The 27,371-nt window shown below is 41.9% G+C and overlaps 1 protein-coding gene across 1 annotated transcript in view; it reads left to right on the forward strand.

Annotated features, from left to right (window-relative positions):
- Nucleotides 1-3,826: 3,826 nt before the first annotated feature.
- The window catches only part of DPYSL3 (dihydropyrimidinase like 3), a gene marked incomplete at its 5' end in the record, with an annotated part of 66,429 nt that continues 42,884 nt past the window's right edge, over nt 3,827-27,371 (forward strand). The window contains one exon of the mRNA XM_081315873.1: nt 3,827-4,207. Coding sequence (XP_081171999.1) covers nt 3,827-4,207 — 381 coding nt within the window. The remainder of the gene's footprint in view (nt 4,208-27,371) is intronic.

A 27,371-nucleotide genomic window follows, 5' to 3' on the forward strand; every position in this document is an offset into this window, starting at 1 on the left:
TTCCCCAAAGTACTATAAATCAACCTTAATTCTCCTTTTCCCCTACCCTTTCAAAAATCAGCTGTAAAATACTGAGCCAGTTCCAAAGGCTATGCACCACCCTTTCCCTCAGGTTGTTCCAATTAAAATAGCTTGCATTATGTTTATAAAAATATGGGACAGGAGACAGAAAAAAAATAATACAGACTAAAAACATGACTAATGTCACATCTGGTTTGGCGCTCAGATACTTTTTCTACCTAGCTTTTCCCATGATGTCCAACCTGTTGTTTTTTTTTTGGGGGGGGAGTATTAAGCACATAGAAAACTTTATAATAATGTTTCAATTGCCATAAAACAGTGAGTACAATTTAAAATTAGGAAGAGTACTATATCCCGCCTCAAAGCATATTTTCCCTTGAAGCTACTTTCGCTCAGCAGGTTTCTCCAAAGTTGACAGTAATCTTTGCTACGAGGAAAAATAAACTCGATAATTCTGTGGATGAAATATGGCCTTTTAACAACATATGGCAAGATTATGTACATATTTCCAAAACTTCAAACACTCTTTGAGTAACAGGATCATCTTTGAAATGTAGGCCACAAAATAAAATTTTATTTTAACCATGTTGAGCATGATTGAACCAGACTATGGAGATTGAAGCAAATGCTCTTAACTTTCTTCCATTGACTTGAAAAAAATTATGAAGTCAATTATTTTGTCTGAGTTGTCCTAATTTATTTACATACACTGAATATATAGTGTGCTACTACATTTGATTTCATTAAGTATCTGGCTCACAACAATGAAGTCCACTTATCTCATTTCCAAACAGGAATCGGGGAGAAATTTGTACATAAAAACAATATCCTAATACATTAGCTCCAGCTTATTACCTTGCTGTTATTGCATATTCTGTAATCACATTTCTATATGGCAGTGCTAAATTATGCATCAGCATGGGAATCCGCCAACTATTGGCTTTTAAATGATAGAAAGTTACTTACTCTATAAAGAGCAGAGCTCTGCTATGCTAAGGATTTGGTGCCCTAAAGATTCTTTGCAGTATGTGAGAGTTTGAATGCAGCATCAGTATGCCACTCTTTAAAGCAGCCACATAGTTTTCTGAGATCATGTAGTAATTGCACAATCATTGGAAAAATACAATTGCTTTAAACAATGGCAAACCTGTGCTACAATTACCTTTCTGCGCACTCCAAATCATCTTTTTAGAATTGAAAGTGAACTGCTGCTGGGCTTTAGAACAAGCTCCAAAACAGTCAATAACAATCCACAAGAACTGGTGGGACTACGATTGTGGTTGCTAATATTATGATGACTTTTAATGCTATTATTTAAAGCAGTATTTATTAAATTATATCATATAATAAATGTATGGAGGGGTCAATGAACAATCAGAAACTTTATGAAGGTGTTGATGAGCTGAAGAGTTAGGAACCCCTACTCTAGAACAGGTATGTCAAACTCACGACATCACATGACGTCATGCGATGTATCGGAACTTTTTCCCATTGCCGGCAATGGGGTGGCCGCGGTTTCAGCGTGATGCATCCGGCCGGTGGGCCAGCAGTTTGACAAGCCTACTCTAGAAGAACCCCACATTTTTTAGGTTATACTAATTTGAATGTGAATCTACTAACATAATTAGTGTTAATATTAACATTTTTCAGCTAGGAATGATAACCTTTATTGTCATTTTTTTTATTCCTGTGGGCACAACAGCACACATTAAAAATGAAATTTAGTTGCTTGCTCTCATGTGTACACATACATAACACACATTCATCTTGGCCGTACTTAAGAGAGATTTCATTTGAACTGCTGTTAATATGGTTGTACCATCTGGCCTGGGGATCTACCACAGTGAAGTGAATCTGGAATCTGTTAAGTTGGTAATATTATTAAAGAAACTGATTGCATTCATCCACAAATTACGTTTTGTGGTTTTAATGCTTTTAATGTTTGCAATGCTTGTTATGGTTGTTATATTTGTGGCACTGTTCTTTTTTAACTGTGTGCAATGCCCAAGGTCAGCTAGGTGAGATTGGCAACTATATACATTTTGCAAATAAATAAACAAACTTTTATTTGAACCACATAACCACATACTTTATTATGAACCACACAGCTATTATCATGATTTACGTTTTAGACTCCAAACTAGCACAATGTGAACCTCACACAATAACCCAAAAAATTTCATTGTGCATGAAGTTTGCTGATGTCAGCGACTGGTTTGATTCACTCATTCCTTTATATTCGTAAAAAAAATGAGTATCGACCTAAGGCAGGGGTTCCCAGCCAGGGGTGTTTGCACCCGTGGGGGTGCGAGACAATATTCCAGGGGGTGCGAAAAGTTGGGTTTTCAAAATTATAGTGTATATGTATAATTTGTTGCCATTATTTTGAACTTTTGTAAGGGGTGCGAGAATATATCAGAAGTGTTCTAGGGGTGCAGGGTATAGAAAAGGTTGAGAACCAGTGATCTAAGGCAGACATGTCAAACACAAGGCCCGGGGGCCGGATCCGGCCCGCGAAGTGGTTTCATGTGGCCCCCGATGCCATCCTGGAAACAGTGAGGGAACGGTCCCCGCTGCCTTGGCCCTGGCCTAGAGACCCCCAGATCTGTCCCACTCCTGCCCAGGCCCCCATAGGCACCCTTGATGCCAATGATGTAGAGCTGGCCATGCCCACCCAGTAGGCCATACACACTCCAGCTGCACCCACCCAGTAGGCCGCGCCCACCCTGGCCATACCCACCCGCCCAGGGCAACCACAATGCTGATGTGGCCCTCAATGAAATTGAGTTTGACACCCCTGATCTAAGGCCTTCCTCGTGGTTCCATGTTCAGATGATGATTATTGAAGACTGGAAAGTTAAAATAAAAATCATAAAGACAATGGCAAATTATTTCCACAGAGTTGCCAAGGAAAAATGGGAATCTCCTCACAGTCATTAGGAATGAAATTCAACTTGATGAAAACTTTAATTTTAGGCATGAACTTTGCCGCTTTACCTTTTTACCTGATCCTTTTAATGTAGATTTTGTCAATGAACCAAAGACCCAACCACACGGTTAAGAGGGGGGGGGGGAAGGATGTTCCTTCTAGGAATGCAGCTCCTGTTAAATATTCAAGCATACAGGCAAAGGTGTTTGGTTGTTTGTTTGTTTATTTTTTTAAAAAAATGGCAATTTTAATTCTCATTTCACACCCCTCTCCAACGAAAGTAAAAACGCAGCAAAAGACAATGCTTTCCTGACGTGGAGTTGTCCCCCCCCCACCGAGTCCCCCAAAGCTGCTCCCCCGCCCAAGCAGGCACCCTCCTAAGGTGTGGGACTGCGAACGGTTGCCAAGGAGGCCCGGGGACGATGGGATAGAGAGAGTCGGCCTATCTGACGGCGTCAGGAATCCGCTAGGGGCGGAAAACGAAAGCGGCAAGCCTATCCCGCCCGGGATTTCGAAGGGAGAGACCCGACGCTCGCCCAGCGCAGCGCGTGCGTGAGCCCAGCTTTTCCCCAGCCAAATCTGCGGCGAGCGCCGGCGCGAGTGTGAAAAGTCCTCGTGGCCGCCGCCGCTCCCTCCCTCCCTCTCTCTCTCTCTCTCTCCCCAGCAGGCGCTCCTTCTCTCTCTCTCTCTCTCTCTCTCTCTCTCTCTCACACACACACACACACACACACACACACACATCAGTCACGCCGCGCCTGAGCCGAGGCAGGGGCGCTCGGGGAGTCTCCTTCCCGCCCGCCCTTCTTTCTCTTCCTCGCAGACGGGCTCGCCGGCTTGACTTACCCCCAGTGACTTCCGCGGTTGCCGGCCTCGGCTATGGCTTCCCAGAGCGGGCGGAGAGGCCGGGAGCGGCCGGATCCCGCGGCGGCGGCGGCGGGGGAGGAAGAGCTGCCAGTCTACCTGGCGCGCCCGGGCACCACAGACCAAGTGCCCCGCCAGAAGTATGGCGGGATGTTCTGCAACGTGGAGGGCGCCTTCGAGAGCAAGACGCTGGACTTCGGAGCTCTGAACGTAGGGCAGCGCGGAGCCCGCCGCACCCCATCTCGGGAGCAGGAGCCCCAGAAACAGCAAAAGCAGCAGCAGCAGCAGCAATCTCCGGTGGAGGCAACCCCGAAGGAGCCCCCGGCCGGCGGCATTGAGATCCGCCCCCCCTCAGGCAAACAGCGGCTGCAAAACCTGAGCCACGAGGATTACAAGGTCAGAGGGGCGGAGGAGGGGAGCTCCCCCGGAGGTCTCGGCGAGGGATGGAGGAGGAGGAGGAGGGTGGGTGGGTGGCCTTGGAAGCGTGGCTGAAGGCGGGGGGACCCGACGGGGAAAGAGACGCCGCCCTACTCCGGATGCACGGGGGGGATGCTCGGGCCGTTTGCCGGGGAGTGAAGCCCGCCCTCCCCGGGGATGTGGACTAGACGGGAGTGCGGAGACACTGGCGCGCTCCGCCCCAAAAAGCATCTTTCCGACGACGCGCCCTCCTAAAGAGTTGCAAAGCCTTGGGGATCGAGGGAGAAGAAGCCCGGGTCAACAAATGTGGCCTCGCACTTCGATCCGGCCTGCCCCAAAGTTGTGGCGGTGGCGAAGGGGGCTGTTTCAAGCGGCGGTTAATAAGCAGAGGCAGGGCGCTCCGAGGTTTAATTCTTTCCTCTTGACAAATCAACCTAGGAACTTAATTAGGCGTGGGGCATCTTTTGTAAAGTTAGCGTTTCGAGGAATCTTGTAGGCACAGTATTGAGTTTCCTGGCAGTTTCCCCGATTCGTCCTTGGCGTGTGCTGCAAAATCATTCGAGTAACAGCAACGGAGACCACTGGGAAGGAGCGCCGCCGTCTTCAATTAGTTTTGTGCCGGCCCAGGCTTTAATTGTACGGGTCACGTGACCGTAGTCTAATTACTCACCATCGGCTTGTGGATAAATCCGTTACTCATACTAGCCGGGCTGGTGTCCCCCTTTCTGGCTACTAGGATTGTGGTTAACCGAGAGAAGTAGGTATAACTGAAGCGAGGCTCTGTAACTTTCTTCTGCTTCTTTTCAAGAGAAGAAGGCTCTTCCCTTGGCTGTCAGCCTGTAAAGAACTCTTGTCAGCATTTTTCAAGTTATTAACTGAAAAGCTGTATGCTGTGTTTCCAAGAATGGTCAAGTAACTAACTGCCAGAAGGCAGTAGTATAAACTTGGCCAGGCTTGGTTGCTTTAAAGTCAGTCTTTTATTTTTTTTTCATAATGAAAATAGACTTCCTATAATCACAGGCCTGAGTTTCAAATCTAAACTCTTGACCTGAGGCTGATATAATTAAAATAAATTTGATTTAAATATTGTAACATAAGATCTGACTTAGTACTCAGGTGGCTTTTTCAGGTTTTGATTGTGGCTCGAATGTATTGCTGGGAATATTTGCAGTTCACATGGTTTTGGCCTAAAAAAATAGCTATTTTAGCTTTGGCTATCAGAAAACAGTGAAAAACGTTCTTAAAACTATTACAAATAATGAATCATTGCAAACTATGCACAGCCATACTAGTCAGGTGACCTATAGAGAGGCCAGTGGCCTTAGAAACAGGCTCTATGGTCTCCCTGAATGACCTTTGCTCAGTCCCTCCTCCACCACCTTTTTGACATGGGGGTGGGGGGGAAGCAGGAAGACTAGAAAAAGAATATTCTCATCTAAGTCTGAAACTTTCTCTCAGACCTTGGAGTGGAAAATCAAAAGCATCCTATAGTTTCTGGATTGTGGGTTTAAAAAACAGGAAATAAGAGCTCAAATCACTGCAACAGAGAAGTAAAAATCATCCAGCTGGAAGAGAAACATATTTGATGAAATTGCTGAGGGACACTATAGTGAAATTAGATCTATTTAGTCAGAAATGGCAGAGTTTTTAATTTGGAGATGAATGTGCCTTTTTAAAACTTAAAACAACCACCATCCCCACATTATAAAGTTCTTATATTGAAGTTATCTCTGCTGATCCTTCTATGGTGTTACTATACTTTACACAGAGGTAGACTATTAGATTCTGTTTTTTATTTATTTGGAGAACCAGTTGATTATGAACAATTAATACTTTAGCAATAAAAGGGATGAAGCATATAAGTTGGTTCTATTTAGAGGTGAGTCTGGGAAAAACCCTGAATGCTTCAGAGCAGAACAATTAACATGAAGGCTAGCAATGGGTTTGTCTGTTTTATTTATGTGTGTGTGTGTTTACAGATTATCTGCTTTTCTTTTTCTTATTTTGTCAACTGCCTCTCTTAATCTCAGCTCCAGATTCTTATCTTTCTATCTGCTTTCCCTACATAGAAATATTCAATTAACCTATAATTTGTTTAAATAGAATGCAAGTATTATTTCATCACAGAAAAAATTGTAATTATAGCATTGTTATGGGGAAAGTATTTGATTTGAAAATCATAACTTATTTATAAGATGCTCAAAGAGGCACCTACAGAACTAAAGAGAGTTACAAGATTATTGTGCCAGGATGAAAAAGAATAAATATCAAGAGGTAGATTGGATGGGAAGAAAATGACTTGTCAGAAGTCACCAAGAGACTTTCTTTAGTGGAGGTAGGGCTTGAGTCTGCATCTGCTCTTGTTTCAGCACCTTTTTTTTACTCCATGCCATTCTTACAGCTATTTGGTGTAAACCAGACTATCTCTTATTTAATTCTTGATAACATTACCATTTTGAATTGTGTTTGAAAACAAACTGCCAGCCAGTGTAGTTTTTTAATAAATGAAAAGATACTACTGTGTTTGGCCTTTTAATTGTTACTTTGCTAGTGTGCTTCCCTGAAAATAAGACCCTCTCCCTCCTCTAAAAAAGGCACTGGGTCTTATTTTCAGGGGATGTCTTAACCTCCGGCACCGACAGCCCAGCCGGCCCACATCTCCTGGGGCCAAAGGAGCAGCTTCATTCTGCAGCTGCATTCTGGCCTGCATTTTGCAGTCAGGCCTTTCCAGAAAGCCTATGTAGCCGAGTACCAAGCTATGGATTCAATCCATAGCTCGGTCCTTGGCAGCAGAACTCTTGCAGAATCCATAGCTTGGTTCTTGGCTGCACAGGCCTTCCAGAAAGGCCTGTGACAGAGAATGTAGACCTGGCTGCAGAAGACACCACAGAAGAAGAGCTGGGCCTGTGAGGAGAGGCCTGGCTGCAAGGTAAATGGGTGTGGGGCGCATGGGGCAGATCCACACCCCTACCCCCGCCCTAGTTTGATTTTTTAAATGTGTGCCTTGCTCCAAACTAGGGGTTATTTGGGGGGGTAGGGCTTATATTAGGCCCACTTCCAAAAATCAAGCTAGGGCTTATTTTCAGGATAGGCCTTGCTTTCAGGAAAACACAGTAAATTAGTTGAACTTTCTGAATACTTTCCAAAGGTAATTGTGAATATAGTGTACTACAGTGATATGTAACATATGTATTCTGATATACTCTTATAAAGATGGAGAAGCTCTCTGTTCCATTTAACAAAGCCAAGATCTATTGTTGATTGTGGTTCAAATTGTAAACTTCCTGTAAAATTAAAACTTAACATACAAGCTAGTTGCAACCTCAGTATTACTCCATGTGATTACATGGGGAAATTAATATGTTAAATGAATAAATGGGTACCTTAAGAACTCTGGACTGCAATTTGTGTCATGATTAAAAATATATCCTGAAATATTAAAAAAAAATGTAGTGGCTATCTGATCATAATATTGAAAATAACTGAAAGCAGAAAGAGGAAAAAATTGTGTCAAGTTTGGTCACTGAACCAGAGTTACACATTATATGGCATTATAAAAATACTGCTAAAAGCTGGAAGAGTTGATGAATATTTTTTTTACTAGATTATGAATTTAAAGTGATATGTATGATTTGTAAGCAGCAGTGGTTAAAGGACTGGAAAAGAGCAACTCTTACCAAAGCAAGATTTTGCAGTCTAGATTTCATTACTACATAGGTTGAAAACTGCCAGATGGATAAGCTTTGGAGGCACCTGTTTATATTTCTACCAAGTGATAGGTAATGGAAGGCATGAGAATTCCAAAATATATCTATTTGTGCTTTATTGATTATTACTAAGCATTTGTCTTTGTAAATCAAGAGATATTATGGATAGCCCTTTAACATGTTTTGAATTGCCTTGTCTCCCCAAGGAATCTATTTCATGACTAGAAACAACAATTAAAACAAAATATGGAGGGGTACAAAATCAGGAGAAAATAGTTGTACACTGTCACCCTCTTTATAATGTTACATGCAGAATATATGATGAGAAATTATAAAACTACAAGAAATAGAAATTGAAATCAGAAGTTGTGGGAAGAAACACCACTAATCTTGGATATAGATAGATGATGTCAAAAGAGGCCATCTATGTCAAAACTGAACAGTCCTCTCTCAACAGAGGGGGAGGGATATGACATCATATCTCTTCAGTCTACAACACAGTCCTTTCAACAGTTCCAAAAAGGCTCCACACCCATTTACACTACTCAGGTGACCCTGATGACATGGATAAACCCTCCAGGTGGCATCAACGACTCTAAAAGAGTGCGAATGACCAGCAGTCTATAAGGAGTACAAATCCTTCCATTCCCCCATCTTCTCTTGGATGAGAAGCGAAACGTCATCAAAGAAAAACGAAGTCCAGTTGCCTCACAAAGAAGCATCTTTGGGATAAAATCAAACACTAAATAATTCAAGATTATTCATTTATTGAAAGCAATAATAAGCTAAACCTTAGCTAGTTTGGATGCATAGTATGAAGGCAAGCGTCTTGGGGAACACACTGATCCATAAAAGTTAAAGGGAATCAGTAAAGAGGCCAGGAGGATACAAGGCTAGATACCATCACTGATGAGGCAATTCTTATAAGCACAAACTTACAGTCCTTGTTAAATGTTCCATCATACAACAAGGAATCAGAAGTGATAAAATAACGAATCAACTCCAATAATGATACCAGAATATAGATAATTAGCTTTTTTGCACACAAAAATTTAATGAACATTTGTTATGTTAATATATTTCACAGTGAGGAAGGGGATTTGTTTCATAAAAGAGCTGAACTTAGAAGCAAAATTTAGGTCTAATAAGACTGTTTTTATTTTAACTTTTATATACACTTTTAAATTGTATTACAGATGTTTATGTAATACCTTTGTATGTTTCAATTGGTGCATAACAATGATTCTATCGAGAAGAGGTGGTCTAAATTCAATAAATATTTGGAATTATCAGTAATTCATGCCTTAATTGATTTAATGTCTAAATAAATATAATATTTAAAGTTGAAGTTCTAAATATAGTTTCCTGATAGTTTTATGGAAATGATGTTATATTTGAGTTGATACTGGATTGTACTATAAGCAGAGCTCTCTTAGTTTTATCCTGTTTCATATTCAGTTGAACTAGTACCAAAATCTAGTAATCATACTTCAGACAAAACACAAACTTTATCACAGATAGATGTTCTCTAGTTTATTTAAACATTCCCAGTTAGTAGTAATGAATTGGGCATTATGCAAACAATATTTAATTTTTTTCATATTAAGCTATAATTCTGGCTTATTAATCTAAATGAGTAACTGTTAGAAATGGGAATAACTAAAATGTTAGTAAATATTGGAAAACATAAGATAATATTGGCATTATTACATTGAGTGTTGCCTCTCTAGTTATTTGGAAACCAAATCAGAGAAATATTTATTCTTCCACATCTGTTTTTGGTATTTTCTAACTTTGTGTAATTCTTCTGCACAATGTTTTTCCCCCATGACAGCTGTTTTTATGTTACAAAATGGGTTTATTGCAGTTGCAAATTACTTTTTGTAGTATTAAGCATAGGAATGATCCAATTTGTACAGAGAAATTATCTTTGTCAGCAAAGCACAATGGTTGCTAAGTATAGCTTTCGTTAAAAAGAGAGTTACTTAATAAATCCATTCTTTTGCCAGCATCTATAGAAATTTGCCACAATTAAATTGTTCATTAATCATCCAAATATGTGATTTTGTAATTTTTCTTTGTTTGAATTTCACATGTCTATAAACTGATAATACAAACTAAAATAAAACTACAAGAAATACTCTTATTTTGAGAGGCTTGAATAATTTACAGTATGGCTGTACAAAGTGTTTGAAAGAGATGTTCCCCAAAGTGTGTTAGTGCATTGTAACATTTTTCTGGACTGTGAAGCAGCCTCATCCTTTTTTAAGATTCAACAAACTCCGTGCACAAACGTACAGTTAGTGGGAGACAGCCTGGGCAATCCTTGCAAAGGATGTGGCTGCTTTAATGAATAGAGATGATTGATTTGCACAAACACCAGTATGAAGCAATTTCTGGCTATCTTTCAAAAGCAAGAAATCTAAAAGATATACATGGATTTTAGAGTTAGCATGTTCAGTGTTACCATTATGACGAGTGATTTATCAAGAAATCAAAACATCTGTCTAAAATCTAGAGTTCTTAATTTATGGAAAGAATAATATATGTAATTCCTTATATCAAGAGTGCCCATGAACTGAGGAAGAACTCCCTCAGTGAGGAAGGTCTCAATCTGATTATACTGAACAAGATTAAATTGAAGGCTCAAAACTGTTAGTAAAATTGTATTTATCATTTATAAATGGGTTTTTTAATGTGGCAGATACCCACAGGAATATATGATAGGGTTCATTTTAGGATATTTTATCAATAATAAATATATATACCCAACTTCTTTATTTTTAGGAATTTTAAAGTATTGAAAATAGTATGATGAAATAGCTAATACCGTATGATTGCTTCAACTAGATCTTACAGAAAATTTTATGAGATTGAAAAAAGCAGTAATTCCTCTGATTCTGAGGTGTGGACAAGAGGGGACAGAGCCATAAACATGAAGCTACTGTTTATTTTCTGTCTTGTTCAAGATCACACACACACACACACACACACACACACACACACAAACACACACACAAAAGAGACACATACACATATATAGTATGCCCCCTCATGCACAACCAGGATTTCCTTACATTCTCCAATCTTTACTTTCCTAACCCCCTGGGGACGGGGGAACAACTATCTAATTGAATATTTCATAGATGCTAAGAGATTTTGCACATGGACAAATGAACCTACCTTGCACTGTGGGCAGATTTTTTTGTAAAAGAGAAACCTTCAGGATATTTTTCTGTTTAATGTAATGGTAGTAAATACGATTTAGGAAGATTAATAGAAAGCAGCTTCCAAAGCAAAACAAAGCATTTTAAGATAGCATCAGTCTAGGTAAATGTAATCATAAAATGGCTTATATTAAACAGATAAAATGGATTCAGAATTGCTCATTTATGAAAGTGCTCTTTATTTTGTTGACTAGCAAAGAGAAAATAGATAGCTAAGAAGCCATTATGGGAGAAAATCTTATGTTAATTTTCAGGACATTGATAATACTCTCAAGATGGTCTTTTGGGAAATAAGATCACCATGTATGAAATAGAGAAAGTTAACTATATTCTCTGGATTAAATTTCTTGGAAATAAGTTGATTTGAACTCGAGGGATAGAAATTTTTGTAGGACTACTAAATTTTCTGTGTAATTCTAAGCATAAGAACAATTTCACTGTTTTAGAAATAGATGCTGCATTTATCTTTGTTTGACCGAAACAAGATGGGTATACTAATTTTCATTCTTGGATTAGCTATTTGTTTTGTAATGGTTTAATAATAGTGGGGAATCTAGATATCCAGGCATTACCTTTAGAGGCTGAGTGCTCACTATTTTTATGAGATGCTTTTTGGAAAAACTTATGGATTCAGAAGAGACCTTTGCTGATTATGATTTGCTGACCCAAATCTAATAATTTGGCAATCAATACTAGATGGTTCCTATAAAGGTTATTAGACGAAGAATTTTAAAACAATATTTAAACACTTCCCTATTGTTGTTTGGATAAGAGCAAAACATTTTAGTCCGGTTGCCATGACTCAACTTCCAGATTCCCTTAAGATAGTTCTGGAGTTTTAAAAGCATACGGTATTTCCATGCACCTAGATAAATTGTGATGTTAGAATTATAATTATAAAAATTATATTTCCAAAGGCCACAATATGAAGAAAGAAACCTATATTTTCTGACAAAATCCATTTTATTTATGACCATGAGGCCCAAAAGATCTTATTAGGAAGACTGTCTCTAAGGCTACATGATCATATTTCAAAATTTTAGCTTGCTTATATTTTAAGGAACTTTACAGATAACTTATGATTCTCTGACCTTTTTTGTTTTTGCTGTATGTACCCAGAGGCAATGAAGCAAACATTCACTGAAAGCAAGATCATTCTGTGCATACCTGCAGGTTTATGTGAAGGCATGCAACATAATCTCATTTTGTTGTACAAGTGAATTTTCTTAAGCCTAGACTTTCAGATGTGTTCCTTTTCTTTATCAGCTCGATTATTCCTTGTGCCCTTGCGTCCAATAGTTTGTATTTACCAGATTGAAGCTGCTACTCATAACAGACATTGAAAGCAAAAACAATGGGATTAATACTAGGAATTAAACATTTATAGGGAGACTGTTTATCTTCTGCCTATTGTGATTAGTAATAAGGCACTTTATACCTGTAGAAGGATTCTGAAGTTGTAGCTTTACTGATCACTCCAACCAGAAAGGAAGGGAATGTTTGAATGTAGATATACAATTAGACTAAGATTTTGCTTTTCGTTATGAACAGTTCTAGAATTCCATCAAGAGTAGGTTTTTCAATCTTTACTGCTAATAAACATTGGATGGCTGACTTTTCTACAAATCTACTTATTTTTATTAAAATAAGCCTTGGTGGAGCAGTGGGCTAATGCCTCCTTAAGTAACACCAGCTGCCTGCAATCAGTGCAGGTTCGAGTCCCACCAGGCTCAAGTTTGACTCAGCCTTCCATCCTTCCGAGGTAGGTAAAATGAGGACCCAGATTGTTGGGGGCAATAAGCTGACTTTGTAATAATGCCGCTTGGGGGGGGCAAAAGCCCTAATAAGCAGGCATATACATAGAATGAAGGCTATTGCTAAGCACATTGATTTGTGCTTTAAATTGTAAGCCGCCCTGAGTCTTCGGAGAAGGGCGGGATATAAATGGGATTAAAAAAAAATTTAAAAAAAATTTGTTTCATTAAGTGGATAGAAATACGCTGAGCCCTGTATACTCATACATAGGTAACCTTCCCCAACCATTTCAGTTTTAGGACGAACTAAATTTCATATTCCCCCTTAATCCTGCTATGTTGTTTCATCAGGGCTTGTTCAGACTTGTTCAAAGTGTGGATGCCAGAGTGTCACAAAAGAGAAGCCTTCAGAAAAATCCCCTACCTCATTACCCTTATCAAGTCTGAATAAACAGAATCCTCCACCTTTGTATGCTAACTGGGCTGGACTCAGTTCATTACCTAGGCCCGTGGTGGTGAACCTATGGCACAGGTGGCACACAGAGACCTCTGTGGGCACGCACACCATCGCCCCAGTCCCAGGCCTTCAGCTGGATTTTATAAAACATTTTCGCTTTAGGCCTCCGCCGCAGTGTGCAAAAAAAAAAGGTTCAATCAATCAATTTCAACTTCTCGGGGAAAAAAAATCTTGCAAAGTTGGAATTGATTGATTGAACTTTTTAGTCCCACCCAGTCTGCCATTACCACCACAGCCATGCCCACCCAATGGGGCACGCCCACCTGGCACCCGACGATACATAAGTGGGTTTTGGATTGCAGTTTGGGCACTCAGTCTCTAAAAGGTTTGCCATCACTGACCTAGGCAGAAAACAGTTGGTTTCTCACATTTAAAACCCTCTTTGGCGAGGAGGAAGGGGCCAGAGACTATACAAGTGAAGATTGAACATATGGCCACACCCGAGAATGGAAGACTACTGGTACGTGAGCAGGAAAATAAAACCCAGGTTGCTGCTGCTACTGCCAAAACAGAGGTTGCCTCTTCAGAAAAATGTTTTATTGAACAATACTTTTGAGATCTTGGCTTGGATTGGTGAAATTGGTGTAGTTTTCTGAAAACTTAAGGGACTGGGAAGAATTTAAACAAGTTTTCTACATCGTTGGAGAGTCCAGTGTTTGCTTTCTGTTACTCACTAGTCGGCTCTTCAGCTGTCTTATTTCAGGGGTGTCAAACTCGCAACGTCACATGACGTGTTGTGACTTTTTTCCCATTGCCGGCAATGGGGTGGGCGTGGTTTCGGTACACCCCTGGTCTATTTATTTGAAGCTCTCATTGCTAATAATCTTTGATCTCTCCACTACAAATGTTTTGAATGCTTTTCTTTACTTCTTTTATTTTCTTTTCTTTTATTTATTTTCCTGGGCTCCAAGATCACTGCAGATGGGGACTGTAGCCAAGAAATTAAAAGACGCTTGCTCCTTGGGAGGAAAGCCATGGCAAATCTAGACAGCACACTAAAAAGCAGAGACATCACCCTGTCAATAAAAGTGCGTATAGTCAAGGCTATGGTCTTCCCAGTTGCAATGTATGGCAGTGAAAACTGGACCATAAGAAAGGCTGAGCGCCAAAGAATTGAAGCCTTTGAACTATGGTGCTGGAGAAGACTCCTGCGAGTTCCTTGGACTGCAAGGCGATCAAACCGGTCAGTCCTAGAGGAGATCAACCCTGACTGCTCTTTAGAAGGCCAGATCCTGAAGCTAAAACTCAAATACTTTGGCCACCTAATGAGAAGGAAGGACTCACTGGAGAAGAGCCTAATGCTGGGAAAGATTGAGGGCAATAGAAGAAGGGGACGACAGAGAATGAGGTGGCTGGATGGAGTCACTGAAGCAGTAGGCGTGAGCCTAGATGGACTCCAGAAGATGGTAGAGGACAGGAAGGCCTGGAAGAACATTGTCCATAGGGTCGCGATGGGTCGGACACGACTTCGCAACTAACAACAACAACAGGAGATGGAGTGGCAGAACCTGGGTGGGGGGAGAGAGGTGCAGAATTTAAAAGCCGACTAAGTCCAACTTTCCTTGAATTCCGTGGACCCTTATCTAACCTCTAAACAGATGCTAACCTTAGTTGAGAAGATTCCTGTGCACAGGCTGTTTAGCAATAAATCAGTTTAATTAGTCCTTCGTGTGGACCTGGTTTTTCCTTCCTGACTAGCTGTCATCATACCTTCTAATAGTACTCAGATACATTGATGTTTGAGTTAGCAAGAATTTGTATGGGATTATACTGGAGTGTATGGTTATCATAATTATGGGATGAAGGATGAGGTTGCTAATAAAATCTACTTAAGATTCACATCTCATATACTGCTTGAATTCGTTCTCTGGTGAGTTTCTCTGACAGTGAAAATTATATAGTAAATGGTCATATTTTTGCTACCTAACCATTTCCATAGAAAAGCTTTATGTTATATAGGCTATCAAAAACTGCTCATTTACCAAGTAGTGACTCGGGTAGGCGCCTTGTATGAAGTTGCTGTTCAAATGTGATGATTCTGTAGTTTTTTAATTTTTAATCAAATTTTAATGAGATTCAGTCTGTGTATATGATACAACATCTAAGTGAGGGTAAGTGTTGCTAATTGAAGTTGTCACTACAGTTGTTTCAAATAAAGTGAGATTTACTGCCAATGGTTTAAATGGTTAAATACATTAAATTGTTAAATACATTTCAAAAATCTGTACACATGGATGGAGAAGACAGTATAATTTCTATAGATAGTGGAGAGAAGGTGACCTAATAAAACTCCCAAAATATCTAGTCTGTTTTCCTGGACATGAATTGAGAAAAAAAGGAAAATATTGGATCTTGTTTCTCATCACTTAACCACTCAAGTTGCTGCGGACCTTGATTCCAGCCACTTTCCCACTGTCTGGGAGAATAGTTATTATTGGCCTCCTCAGGGTGCCACTGATCAGAGAATGTCGCCTGGTGGCCCCCAGGGGGAGGTCCTTCTCTGTGGGCGCGCCGGAATTGTGGAACCGTTTGCCGGTTGAGCTCCGGATGGCGCCCGACCTTCGCTCCTTCCGGCGCGATCTGAAGACTTATTTGTTCGAACAAGCCGGCCTGGCCTGATGGGGGATGGGTTTGGATTTTATTGTTGATTTAAATGTATTTTAATCTATTGTTAACTTGGGCATCTTGTTTAATTCCTTTTTAATTTTTGTATTTTGTATTTTTATATGTTTGCCCTGTTCACCGCCCTGAGTCCTTCGGGAGAAGGGCGGTATACAAATAAAATTATTTATTTATTTTATTTATTATTTTGTGTACACTACCCAGATGGAGAGAAACCATCAAATCTGGATCCAAAGACAGAGTGGGTGGGCTTCATGACCCTTTTATTCCCAAAGTCTTTGTTGATTCTCAAAATTGGTAGCTGTTGATAGGATTTGGGAAGGGTTTTCCATTGCTCAGGGCCAATTTTTTTGTCTGGTTCAGGTGACATTTTTCCCTTTGTTTCTTTAACAATTTGTTCCTTCTTAACTATTTCCCCTAAGGACCTTTTCCTGGCTTTTGTCCACCAGCTTAAGTGCCTGCTTCATCTTTAGGCATGGCAGCTTCAGCTTAGTCTCACAACACACTCTTACTTATATTTGATTTCTAATTTCTGATTGACCTCATGTGGGCTGGACAGGGACAGCTAAAGGGAAGGAAGTGGCTTGGGGGCCATAAAATGCCCAGTTTTGATTTAGGAGCTATCAGTTCCTTCCTTTGCTGATTGCAAAATCAACAATCCTTCTCTTTGCAGAGCCATAGAGTCTCTCTGTGGCCACTTCTGTGATTTTGCAGCAGTTGCTTTTCATTCAGGAGTCCAGACACATCACCAGTGTAGAGTTCCTGGCATCTTTTCAACTCTTAAAGAATGAGCTCTTCTTGACAGACTAGGATTTTCGAGTTAAGTTGTCCGAGTTATGGTTCCTTTTGCTTGTCTTTTTACTGTCTTCTGGAACACATTCCCTGTATCTAGTTCAGGAATTCCTTATCTTCTGTGGGGATTTGCACAGTTTTTCCTCACTCCTCTTCTCATTCTTTTCAAGGAGGGGAGTCAATCTACCTTCGTAGCACATGCAGTTCTTGTTGTCTTCAGAAAGAAAAGTATCCCTGCATATTGTGAGAGTAATTTCTTGCATCTTCTTGTTCCTCTGATGAATAAGCAAACCACCCTTCTACTTGACTTTCCCTTCTAAACTCATGTTTGCTAAACTCAGTAAGCACTGCAGCAAAATAGTGGCAGCTGAAAAAGTTAAATCTATTCTTGCTCCATACTGACACTAGATTGTCCAAGCCATCCATCCTAGTGATCTCATAGATTCAGCCAAGCTGCAAAATTAATAAACTTTTAATTCCAATGATAATATATAATCTCATCACAACTTTTATATAGAGCATTCCCTTCCTGCATATTTATCCAATTACTTCACATGATTACAAATACACACTATTTTATTAGGTTGTAATCCTCACTTAGTGATGACTTGTTCAGTGATTGTTCAAAGTTATGACAACACTGCATGACAGACACTTAACACCATCCTCAAAGTTGCAGTTGTTATAGTGTCCCTACGGACATGTGATCGTGATTTGGGTGCTTGACAGCCAGCTAAGAATTACAATGTATTTAGGAAGCATACCACAGTACTAATGGGAGATTTCAACTACCCAGATATCAGCTGGGAGACAAACTCTGCAGCAAGCGGAAGATCAAACAGATTCCTAACCAACCTAGTCGACAATTTTGTCATTCAAAAGGTAGAGGAGGGAACTAGAAATAAAGCTGTCCTGGACCTAATTCTTACTAATAAAGTAGAAGTAATACTCTAATGGCAGAAAGTGAAGAAGAACTAAAGAGCCTCTTGTTGCGGGTGAAGGAGGAGAGTGCAAAACTTGGGTTGAAACTTAACATTAAGAAAACCAAGATCATGGCATCCGGCCCTCTCAATTCCTGGCAAATAGATGGGGAAGAAATGGAAGTAGTGACAGATTTTATTTTCCTGGGCTCCAAGATCACTGCAGATGGGGACTGTAGCCAAGAAATTAAAAGATGCTTGCTCCTCGGGAGGAAAGCCATGGCAAATCTAGACAGCACAGTAAAAAGCAGAGACATCACCCTGTCAACAAAAGTACGTATAGTCAAGGCTATGGTCTGCCCAGTTGCAATGTATGGCAGTGAAAGCTGGACCATAAAAAAGGCTGAGCTCCAAAGAATTGAGGCCTTTGAACTATGGTGCTGGAGAAGACTCTTGCGAGTCTCTTGGACTGCAAGGCGATCAAACCGGTCAGTCCTAGAGGAGATCAACCTTGACTGCTCTTTAGAAGGCCAGATCCTGAAGCTAAAACTCAAATACTTTGGCCACCTAATGAGAAGGAAGGACTCACTGGAGAAGAGCCTAATGCTGGGAAAGATTGAGGGCAAGAGAAGAAGGGGACGACAGAGAATGAGGTGGCTGGATGGAATCACTGAAGCAGTGGGTGTGAGCTTGAATGGACTCCGGAGGATGGTGGAGGACAGGAAGGCCTGGAGGAACGTTGTCCATAGGGTCGCGATGGGTCAGATACGACTTCGCAGCTAACAACAACAACAAAGAAGTAATAGAGGGAGTTGAAGTTCCAGAACCTTGTGGGAAAGTGACCGCATTATACTGAAATTCAATATAATGCAAACACAAGCAATAGAAAATAATTCAACCACTATCTTAAACTTCAAAAGAGCTGATTTTAACAAACTCAGAGAAAACCTAGGAAAGATTACATGGATGAAAATCCTAAAGGGGAAAACAACTGAAGAAGTGAGGGGAAACTGAAAAATAATATCATAAATGCCCAGTCCAGCGCAATACCACTGAAAAAGAAAAACAAGAAAGTCAAGAAGAAACCAGCATGGCTGCACAAAGGTCTCTCAGACAAACTGAAAGACAAAAAGGACAAATACAAAAAATGGAAAGAGTAACTAAGGCTGATTATCAGCAGATAGAACATGCAAAGACGAAGCTAGGAAAGCAAAGGCTTAGAATAAATAAAGACTTGAACAGAAATCAAGGATAATAAAGTTTCTTTCAACTTATTAATAACAAGGAAAAAGTCAAGGAAACTAGGTGCACTAAAGAGAGAAGTTGGCAAGGAAGTAACAAGCAATACGGGAAAAACAGAGCTGCTTAACTCATTCTTTGCATCAGTCTTCATACAAAAAGAAATTATAGCACAACATACCAAAAAAACTACTGCAAAAGATAATCTAGAAACAAAAATTAAGCAAGAAAATGGTAGGAAAACACCTATCTGACCTTGACGAATATAAATCACCAGGACCCAACAGATTACTCCCAGAGTTCTGAAGGTGCTAACAGATGTTATCTCAGAACCATTGCACCATATCTTTCAAAACTCCTGGAGCCCTGGGGAAGTACCTGAGGATTGAAAAAGGTGATGTGGTTCCCATCTTCAAGAAAGGGGGAAAAACAGACCCAGGAAACTACAGACCAATAAGACTAATATTAAGTACCTGGGAAGATCCTGGAAAAGATAATCAAAAAACAGATCTGCAAACAACTAGAAGCAAACAAAGTTATAACTGGTATCCAGCATGGGTTTGTTAAAAACAGATCATGCCAAACAAATGTTATTTCATGCTTTGATAAAGTGACCAAATTAGTAGATGAGCAAAATGCTTTGGACATAGTATACTTAGATTTCAGTAAGGTATTCGACAAAGTAGACCGCAATCTACTGCTTGATAAGCTAGAAAAAGGTGGAATAGACAACATCACCCCAGATGGATTTGTAGCTGGCTGACAAACCGTACTCAACAAGTAATCCTTAATGGTGCTACATCCACATGGAGAGAAGTGGGGTACCACAAGGCTCCATCTTATGCCCAATACTCTTCAGTATCTTCATTAATGACTTAGACAAGCGAATAGAAGGGGAACTCATCAAATTTGCAGATGACACTAAACTGCCAGGAATAGCCAACACCAGAAGACAAGCTCAGGATCCAGAAACGTCTTGACAAACTTGAACAATGGACCCTATCCAACAAAATAAATTTTAATGTGGAAAAAAGCAAAGTTTTACATTTAGGCTGGAAAAATCAAAGATATAAGTATAGATTAGGCGAGACCTGATTCAAAAACAGTAACTCAGAAGGATCTTGGAGTAAGCAGCAGCAGCCAAAAAAGCTAATACAATCCTGGGTTGTATAAACAGGCATAGAATCAAGATAACATGAAGTATTAGTACTGCTTTATAAAACCTTAGTGAGACCATACCTGGAATACTGCAACCAATTTTGGTCATCATATAACAAAAAATATGTTGAGGTGTTGGAAAAAGTTCAGAGAAGAGCAACTAAGATGATCAAAGGCCTGGAGACTAAAACATACGAAGAACAGCCACAAGACATGAGTTTGGCTAGTCCACGGGTCAGTAACCTGTGGCTCCAGAGCCGCATGCGGCTCTTCAGCTGTCTCCTGCAGCTCCCAGTCCTCTGCCATGTGCAGTTCCCCCCCAAAAAAAAAAGTGGGACTAAAAAAGTTCAACCAATCAATTCAGTCTTCTCGGGGAAAAAACCTGCGAGGTTTGAATTGATTGGTTGAACTTTTTTGGTTTGTGGGACTGCCCACAAACCTCTTTTCTTCTTTGGACTCCACATGGCGGCAGTGGAGGAAGAGACTGGAGGACTGCTGGAAAGGTGAGTGGGCCCATTTTCCGTCTGCTGCAACTTCCTTGGGCTCCCCTCCTCTGAACACACCACTGCCATCTTGCCCGACTCTCTCCTGACCTCACTGGGTGAAACAGTGGAGGAGGGGAGCCCGAGGAAGAAAGTTGCAGCAGACGGAAAAAGGGCCGGACGGCCCTGCTGCGAAAGAGTGAAGTGGAAAGAGAGTCGAGCAAGATGGCAGCATTGTGTTCGGAGGAGGGGAGCCCAAGGAAGGCTCAGCAGATGGAAAAACGGTTGAACGGCCCTGCCACGAAAGAGTGGGGTCGGGGGGAGAGTCGGGCGACATGGCAGTGGTGTGTTCAGAGGAGGGGAGCCCAAGGAAGTTGCAGCAGATGGAAAAATGGCCGAACGGCCCTGCTGCAAAAGAGTGGGGTGGAAAGAGTCGGGTGAGAGGGCAGCGGTGTGTTCGGAGGAGGGGAGCCTGAGGAAGGCGCAGCAGCCGGAAAAACGGCGAAACGACGCTGCCGTGAAAGAGTGGGGTGGAAAGAAGAGTTGGGCGAGACGGCAGCGTTGTGTTCAGAGGAGGGGAGCCCGAGGAAGGCACAGCAGATGGGAAAATGGCCAGACGGCCCTGCTGCAAAAGAGTGGGGTGGGGAGTGAGTCGGGCGAGAGCAGCGGTGTGTTCGGAGGAGGGGAGCCCAAGGAAGTTGCAGCAGATGGAAAAAGGACCGGACAGTCCTGTTGCAAAAGAGTGGGGTGGAGAGGGAGTCGGGCGAGAGCAGCGGTGTGTTCGGAGGAGGGGAGCCCAAGGAAGTTGCAGCAGATGGAAAAAGGACCGGACAGTCCTGTTGCGAAAGAGTGGGGTGGAGAGGGAGTCGGGCGAGAGCAGCGGTGTGTTCGGAGGAGGGGAGCCCAAGGAAGTTGCAGCAGATGGAAAAAGGACCGGACAGTCCTGTTGCGAAAGAGTGGGGTGGAGAGGGAGTCGGGCGAGAGCAGCGGTGTGTTCGGAGGAGGGGAGCCCAAGGAAGTTGCAGCAGATGGAAAAAGGACCGGACAGTCCTGTTGCGAAAGAGTGGGGTGGAGAGGGAGTCGGGCGAGACAGCAGCGTTTTCGGAGGAGGGCAGCCCGAGGAAGGCGCAGCAGGTGGAAAAAGGGCTGGACGGCCCTGCTGCAAAAGAGTGGGGTGCGGAGGGAATTGAGCGAGACGGCAGCAGCCCTTTTTCCACCTGCTGCGCCTTCCTCGGGCTCCCCTCCTCTGAAAACGCTGCTGCCGTCTTGCACGCCTTTCATTATTTTTTATGATGATGAGGGAATTGCAGGAAAAAGAGAGGGCCAGCGAGCTCGAGGCTTGCAGGAGGGAAGAGCTGCGCAATTGGAGGGCTGGAGAGAAGCCGAGCAGGCAAACTTAAACAATGAAAGCAGAGTACACCTCGGCTCGCCCTTTCTCTCCACCGCTTAAGCCCCGCAGTGTCTGCACCCGAAACACAATAGTGAGCAGCCCGCACTTCATTTCCTCCTTTGTCTCAGAAAACCCAGAAAGAGAGAGAGGGAGAAGGCAAACACAAGTGCCTCTCTCTATCTCTCTGTGAGCGTGATTGCAAGCTTGCTGCCTGCCCAAGCTCTTAGCCCCCCTTCCGGGACACCGTTTCCAGAAGTTCCCTTCCTGCCCAGGCCGGGGGCTACCCAAAAAGATCGAAATAGCGGCGGCGGGATCTGCAAGCAGGGCTCCAGCAGGAGAGAAGTCAGGTGGGCGTTGCAGTTTGGAAAGAGAATTTGTTGTTTTCCTCCTGGGAAGGCAGAAGGGGAGGAAACAGGCAAAAGAGGGGAGTTTTCCCAGCCAGCCAGCCAGCTCCCCATTCCTGATTTTATGCCACATTCAAATAAAAAACCCCAAGCCTGGCACCGCGCAGGGTTTGCACCTTGACACTCTCACAGTTCCCTCACTTGCCGCCCTTGCAATTGCACCGAAGCTTCGCAACGGCGCTTAGAATAGTGGGGAAGGGGGAACGTTCCGGGGCTCATGGAGGGAGGGAGAGGAGAGCTTAATAGGGGCGCAGGGGGTGCTCAGCCCCCCTCTGGCTTCTGCGCCTGGGCTGCTACCCTCTTTGCAGTGGCGGCAGCAGCGGCATCGCCTTCCATGCCGGTCCCATTGCAAGTTAGGCATGCCCCCGCACGCTCACAGGAAGGACAGGAAAAAAGGGGTGGGCTGTGCCAGTGTCGGGGTGGGGGGAGGAATAATGGATGCATGGGGCGGGGTGTGTGGGAGGAAGAGTCGGAATCCAAGGTGTTCAAATCTGGGTGGGCTCCCAGCAAACATGTGCCAAAGAAGTGATGGGAGAAGGAAGAGAGGAAGAGGAACAGCAGATGTGGGGGGGAAGCGCCCTGTTTCTTCTTCTTCTGGCACAAACTCTGTGCTCAAGCCGGAATGGGAAGGGGGATGATGAGGAGGAGAAAGAGCGGTGACAAACTGCCAGCCAAACTCTTTGGGAGAGGGAGCACAGGATGGAGAGGAGGACAGCTTGCCTTGGAGAGGGAGGGAGGAGCCCTCCTCATCTGCCTTTCGTTCTCTCTTTCTCTGCCCTATTCCCCTCGCTACTCCACACTTCCTCCTCCTCCTCCCCCCAAGTAAACTGCATGCAAAAATCCCACAAAAACCCCCAAATCGTGCAGATAGGCAAGTCCGAGCAGCAGCCTCGGAAGATTTGCTGCAGCAGCTCCTTCTCCCCGTCGGCCTCCTCCTCCGCTCCCTCGGAACAGTCTTTTTCCAAGGGGAGGAGAAGCCAGGACGGCAGAGCCGTCCATACCAGAGCTGGATGGGGGCAGGGCCGGTGCATGTCTCGCCTTAGGCTCCACTCTTCAATCAAGCCGCCTGTTGTGTGCGTGTGCACGCGCAGCCGCGTGCACATTTTGCAGCTCCCCAGTTTTTCAGGGTTTTTTTGAGGGAACTGGTTCCTAGTGGCTCTTTCACTGTTTCAGGTTGCCGACCCCTGGGCTAGTCTAAAGAAAAGAAGAAACAGGGCTGACATGATAGCAGTATTCTAGTATTCGAGGGGCTGCCACAAAGAAGAGGGGGTCATGTTATTCTCCAAAGCGCCAGAGGGCAGGACAAGAAACAATGGTTGGAAACTGATCAAAGAGAGAAACAACCTGTAATTAAGGAGAAACTTCCTAACAGTGAGGACAATTAACCAGTAGAACAGCTTGCCTCCAGAAATCGTGGGCGCTCCAGCTCTGGAGGTTTTTAAGAAGAGACTAGACAGTCACTTGTCTGAGATGGTATAGGTTCTCCTGCTTCAGCGGGGGGGGGGGGGCTGGACTAGAAGACCTCCATGATCCCTTCCAGCTCCTATCCTATCCTATCCTATTCAAATGTTTAGAACACTGTATTTCTATAAATAATAAATAAATATTCATGTACCTATATAACTGCTCTTGTATTTTCCTTATGTGTCATATGATACGAACATAACAAATAGTACAGTGTAAAAAAGGGCTGTATTTTCCGTATATAAAAGAAATCTGTTAAAAAATCTTTGGCCTTCCCCATGCAGCCCTATGATTGGCCTCATGATTGACCACGCTAATAGGACATTCAGTAATAACAGGTCCTGGGACAGCTTTGGAAAAAAGAGGTAAATGAGTAAGCAGCTGTTACTTCAAGGTTCTGTTATAACCATAAACTGCCTTAAAATCTCTTAAAACTTTTATGTGGGAAAGGATGTCGCCTTTCCTTGCTGATGAATACAGCATGTTTGGAAAATGTAAGCTTGAACAAACAGTAGTCTGGTAAATTTGAAGGTTGAGATCCACATCAAATGCTACTTGTTTTAATTTCTTTTGTGAAATGAAGAAATTCCCCCCCCCCACCAATTTCACCTTCAGTTGACTGGAACCACTGTTTTGAGTAAAGATCCTCTGCATGTTTTTTCCCAGTGCATATGCCCACGCACCTAGTTTCTTTCTCTTCTCCCGCTTCGCCTATTATTCTCTCTTTGCAGGAGTGTGTTCTTGATCAGCTCAGAGAAAAGGTTGCAAATGTTGCTTTCAAAAAGAAAAGAAAAAGATTAATTTTTTTAATGAACAGAACTCTTTACTGGTCAAGCGTAATTCGACACACAAGGAATTTATCTCTGGCTCACATACAAACAACAAAGTGATAAGTCATAGATCATAAATCATAAGCTACGCACAACTGATAAATCAATATGCCAATAGGAGAAGGTAATAGGAAAGATGAGACGTGAGAAAGATGAGAAACTGAGAAGGGAGATAATAATAGCAAAACAGCCTACTACCTGGGTAAACACCTTTAGGCATAAGACAGTACTATGGGAGTCAGATGTTTAGCAGAGTGTTGGCATGGGGTAAAGAAACTGTCTTGTGTCCAGTTGTTTTGGCATGCAGTCCCCTATAGTGATGTCTTGAGGGAAGAAGTTAAAACAGTTTCCAGGATTTAAGGGGTCTGTAGATACTTTCTCAGCCCTCTTTTTGGTTCATGCATTATAGGTCCTGAATGGAAGACAGGTTGGTTACAATGTTTTTCTGCAGTTAGGATGCTGAGCTTGTCGATCGGAAGGTCGGCAGTTTGGCGGGTCAAATCCCGAGTGCCGCGTAACAGAGTGAGCGCCTGTTACTCATCCCAGCTTCTGCCAACCTAGCAGTTCGAAAGCACGTAAAAATGCAAGTAGAAAAATAGGGACCACTACGGTGGGAAGGTAACAGCGTTCCGTGCGCCTTTGGCGTCTAGTCATGCCAGCCACATGACCACGGAGACGTCCTCGGACAAGCGCTGGCTCTTCGGCTTTGAAATGGAGATGAGCACCGGCCCCTAGAGTCGGAAACGACTAGCACGCATGTGCGGGGGAACCTTTACCTTTACCTTTAATTAAAAGAAAAGAAAGGGGGGGAAGGAACACTATTAATTACGAATTTCAGGGACATTGTGATTGACTCTTGCAAGACTTTGAGTGAGGCTGTTATATCACCTCACACAATTAGGTCATGTTCAAAGACTTTGTGCAGAGTCTTATGGAACTTCATGCAGAGTGTTAGGAGTAAGAACACCTAACGTCTTTTTTTAGCAAATGTCTTTGGAAGATATGTGAAATAGGTCTTAACAGGAGATCATGTTATTAACAATAAATACCGGAAGAGTGTTAAAATGAGACATCTTTAAGACTTGCGTAGGCAGAAATAAAATGTTTTTCAGATATTGCAGTTTAAAAGAAAAAATGCTACTTGGTAAGATTGACCACACTTAATTCTATGTTCTGTGAATACTTGCCTTTTAAAACTCGATAATACGTTTTTCTTTTCAGAAAACATCTAAATCCATGTTTATGAAAAAAATCATTGAAATTTATTGAAAACACAGGGATATTTATTACAAGTTCCAATTTGAATTAAATAATACAGGAAGAAACTGTTATTTGTAATTTTACTGCTAATTTATCATTTTTGTCAGTTTTACCCTATATGATTAGAAATAAATAGAATTTCAACTCTATGAGGGATTAATAGGCTAGATCTGGTTCACAGCAGAATTAACAAATAAATTTTTTTAATGTTCAAATAGAAGCTGCTTCTGTCCATATTTTACCAATAATCTTCATTTCCATACCAGAGAAAATGGTATTAGTAATTCAGGGGTGCATATTTTGGAAAGAGAGAACTTGGAACAGTGAAGTGGAAAAACCTCATTACACAAATTGATTTCTATTTAGCTGATTTAGTTTATAATTCCTAATAAGGGACTAATGAAGTGTGTATATCCTTCATTCTAATGCACTTTGAGATTCCAAGCAAATGTTTATGAATGCAAGGAAAAACACTGGCAAATTATAAAATAATGAACTCTCCTTAAATAACAAAATGAGTTGATAGTTGATAGTTTTTATCTTTTTTTCATTAGTTCAAATTCCATTTATCTATTCAAGCATTCTCCAACTGTTCTGTATATGTTTACATTGAACTAAGTACTAACTAGCCTAAATATTCATCTAATTTATGCTGCATAAATAATGCAAAGTTGTACATATTGGAAGACATCGCTTATGGAATCGTTTGCATGAAGTGTACCTATGTCAGGTTTTATTTAGTCAGTACTGCCTGAATTAATAGCAGTATCACTTAGACTTATATACCGCTGAGCAATTTACAGAGTCAACATATTGCCCTCAACAATCTGGCTCCTCATTTTGCCGACCTCGGAAGAATGGAAGACTGACTGATCAACCTTGAGCTGGTGAGAATTGAACTGCTGGCAGTCAGCAGAATTAGCCTCAATACTGCATTCTGACCACTGCCCCACCATGACTCTTCTTTATTTATTCTTCTAATTAAGGAAGATTTGTCCAGTATTAAGATTCCTCAGTATGCATTCCAGCTATATGGTAGTTGTCTCTTGTGATCTTTTTGTGTTTGGCAAGCTTTCCATCTGCTCAAACTTCAGGAGTGAAGAAGACAGATTTTTCTTAATTTCCAGTCTCTAGGAATGAACTGTTACCTTCAGAATGTTGACAAATGCCCTTTGGTTCACTTTTAATCTTTACATCAGGATTGGCTTTTTTATAATGAAATGTGCAATTTCACCATATAGATTCAGGGAAAGGAATGTAAAAGTAGTGGAGAGTGTACAATTAGAAGAAGTGATATAGCAGAGGAATGAAGAATAATTGGAATATATACTCATTCATAAGAGTAAAAAGTTCATGTTTGGATTGAGTTTTGTTTTC

The sequence above is a fragment of the Vipera berus genome (genome assembly GCF_964194415.1).
Source record: "Vipera berus genome assembly, chromosome: 2".
Taxonomy (NCBI): Eukaryota; Metazoa; Chordata; class Lepidosauria; order Squamata; family Viperidae; genus Vipera; species Vipera berus.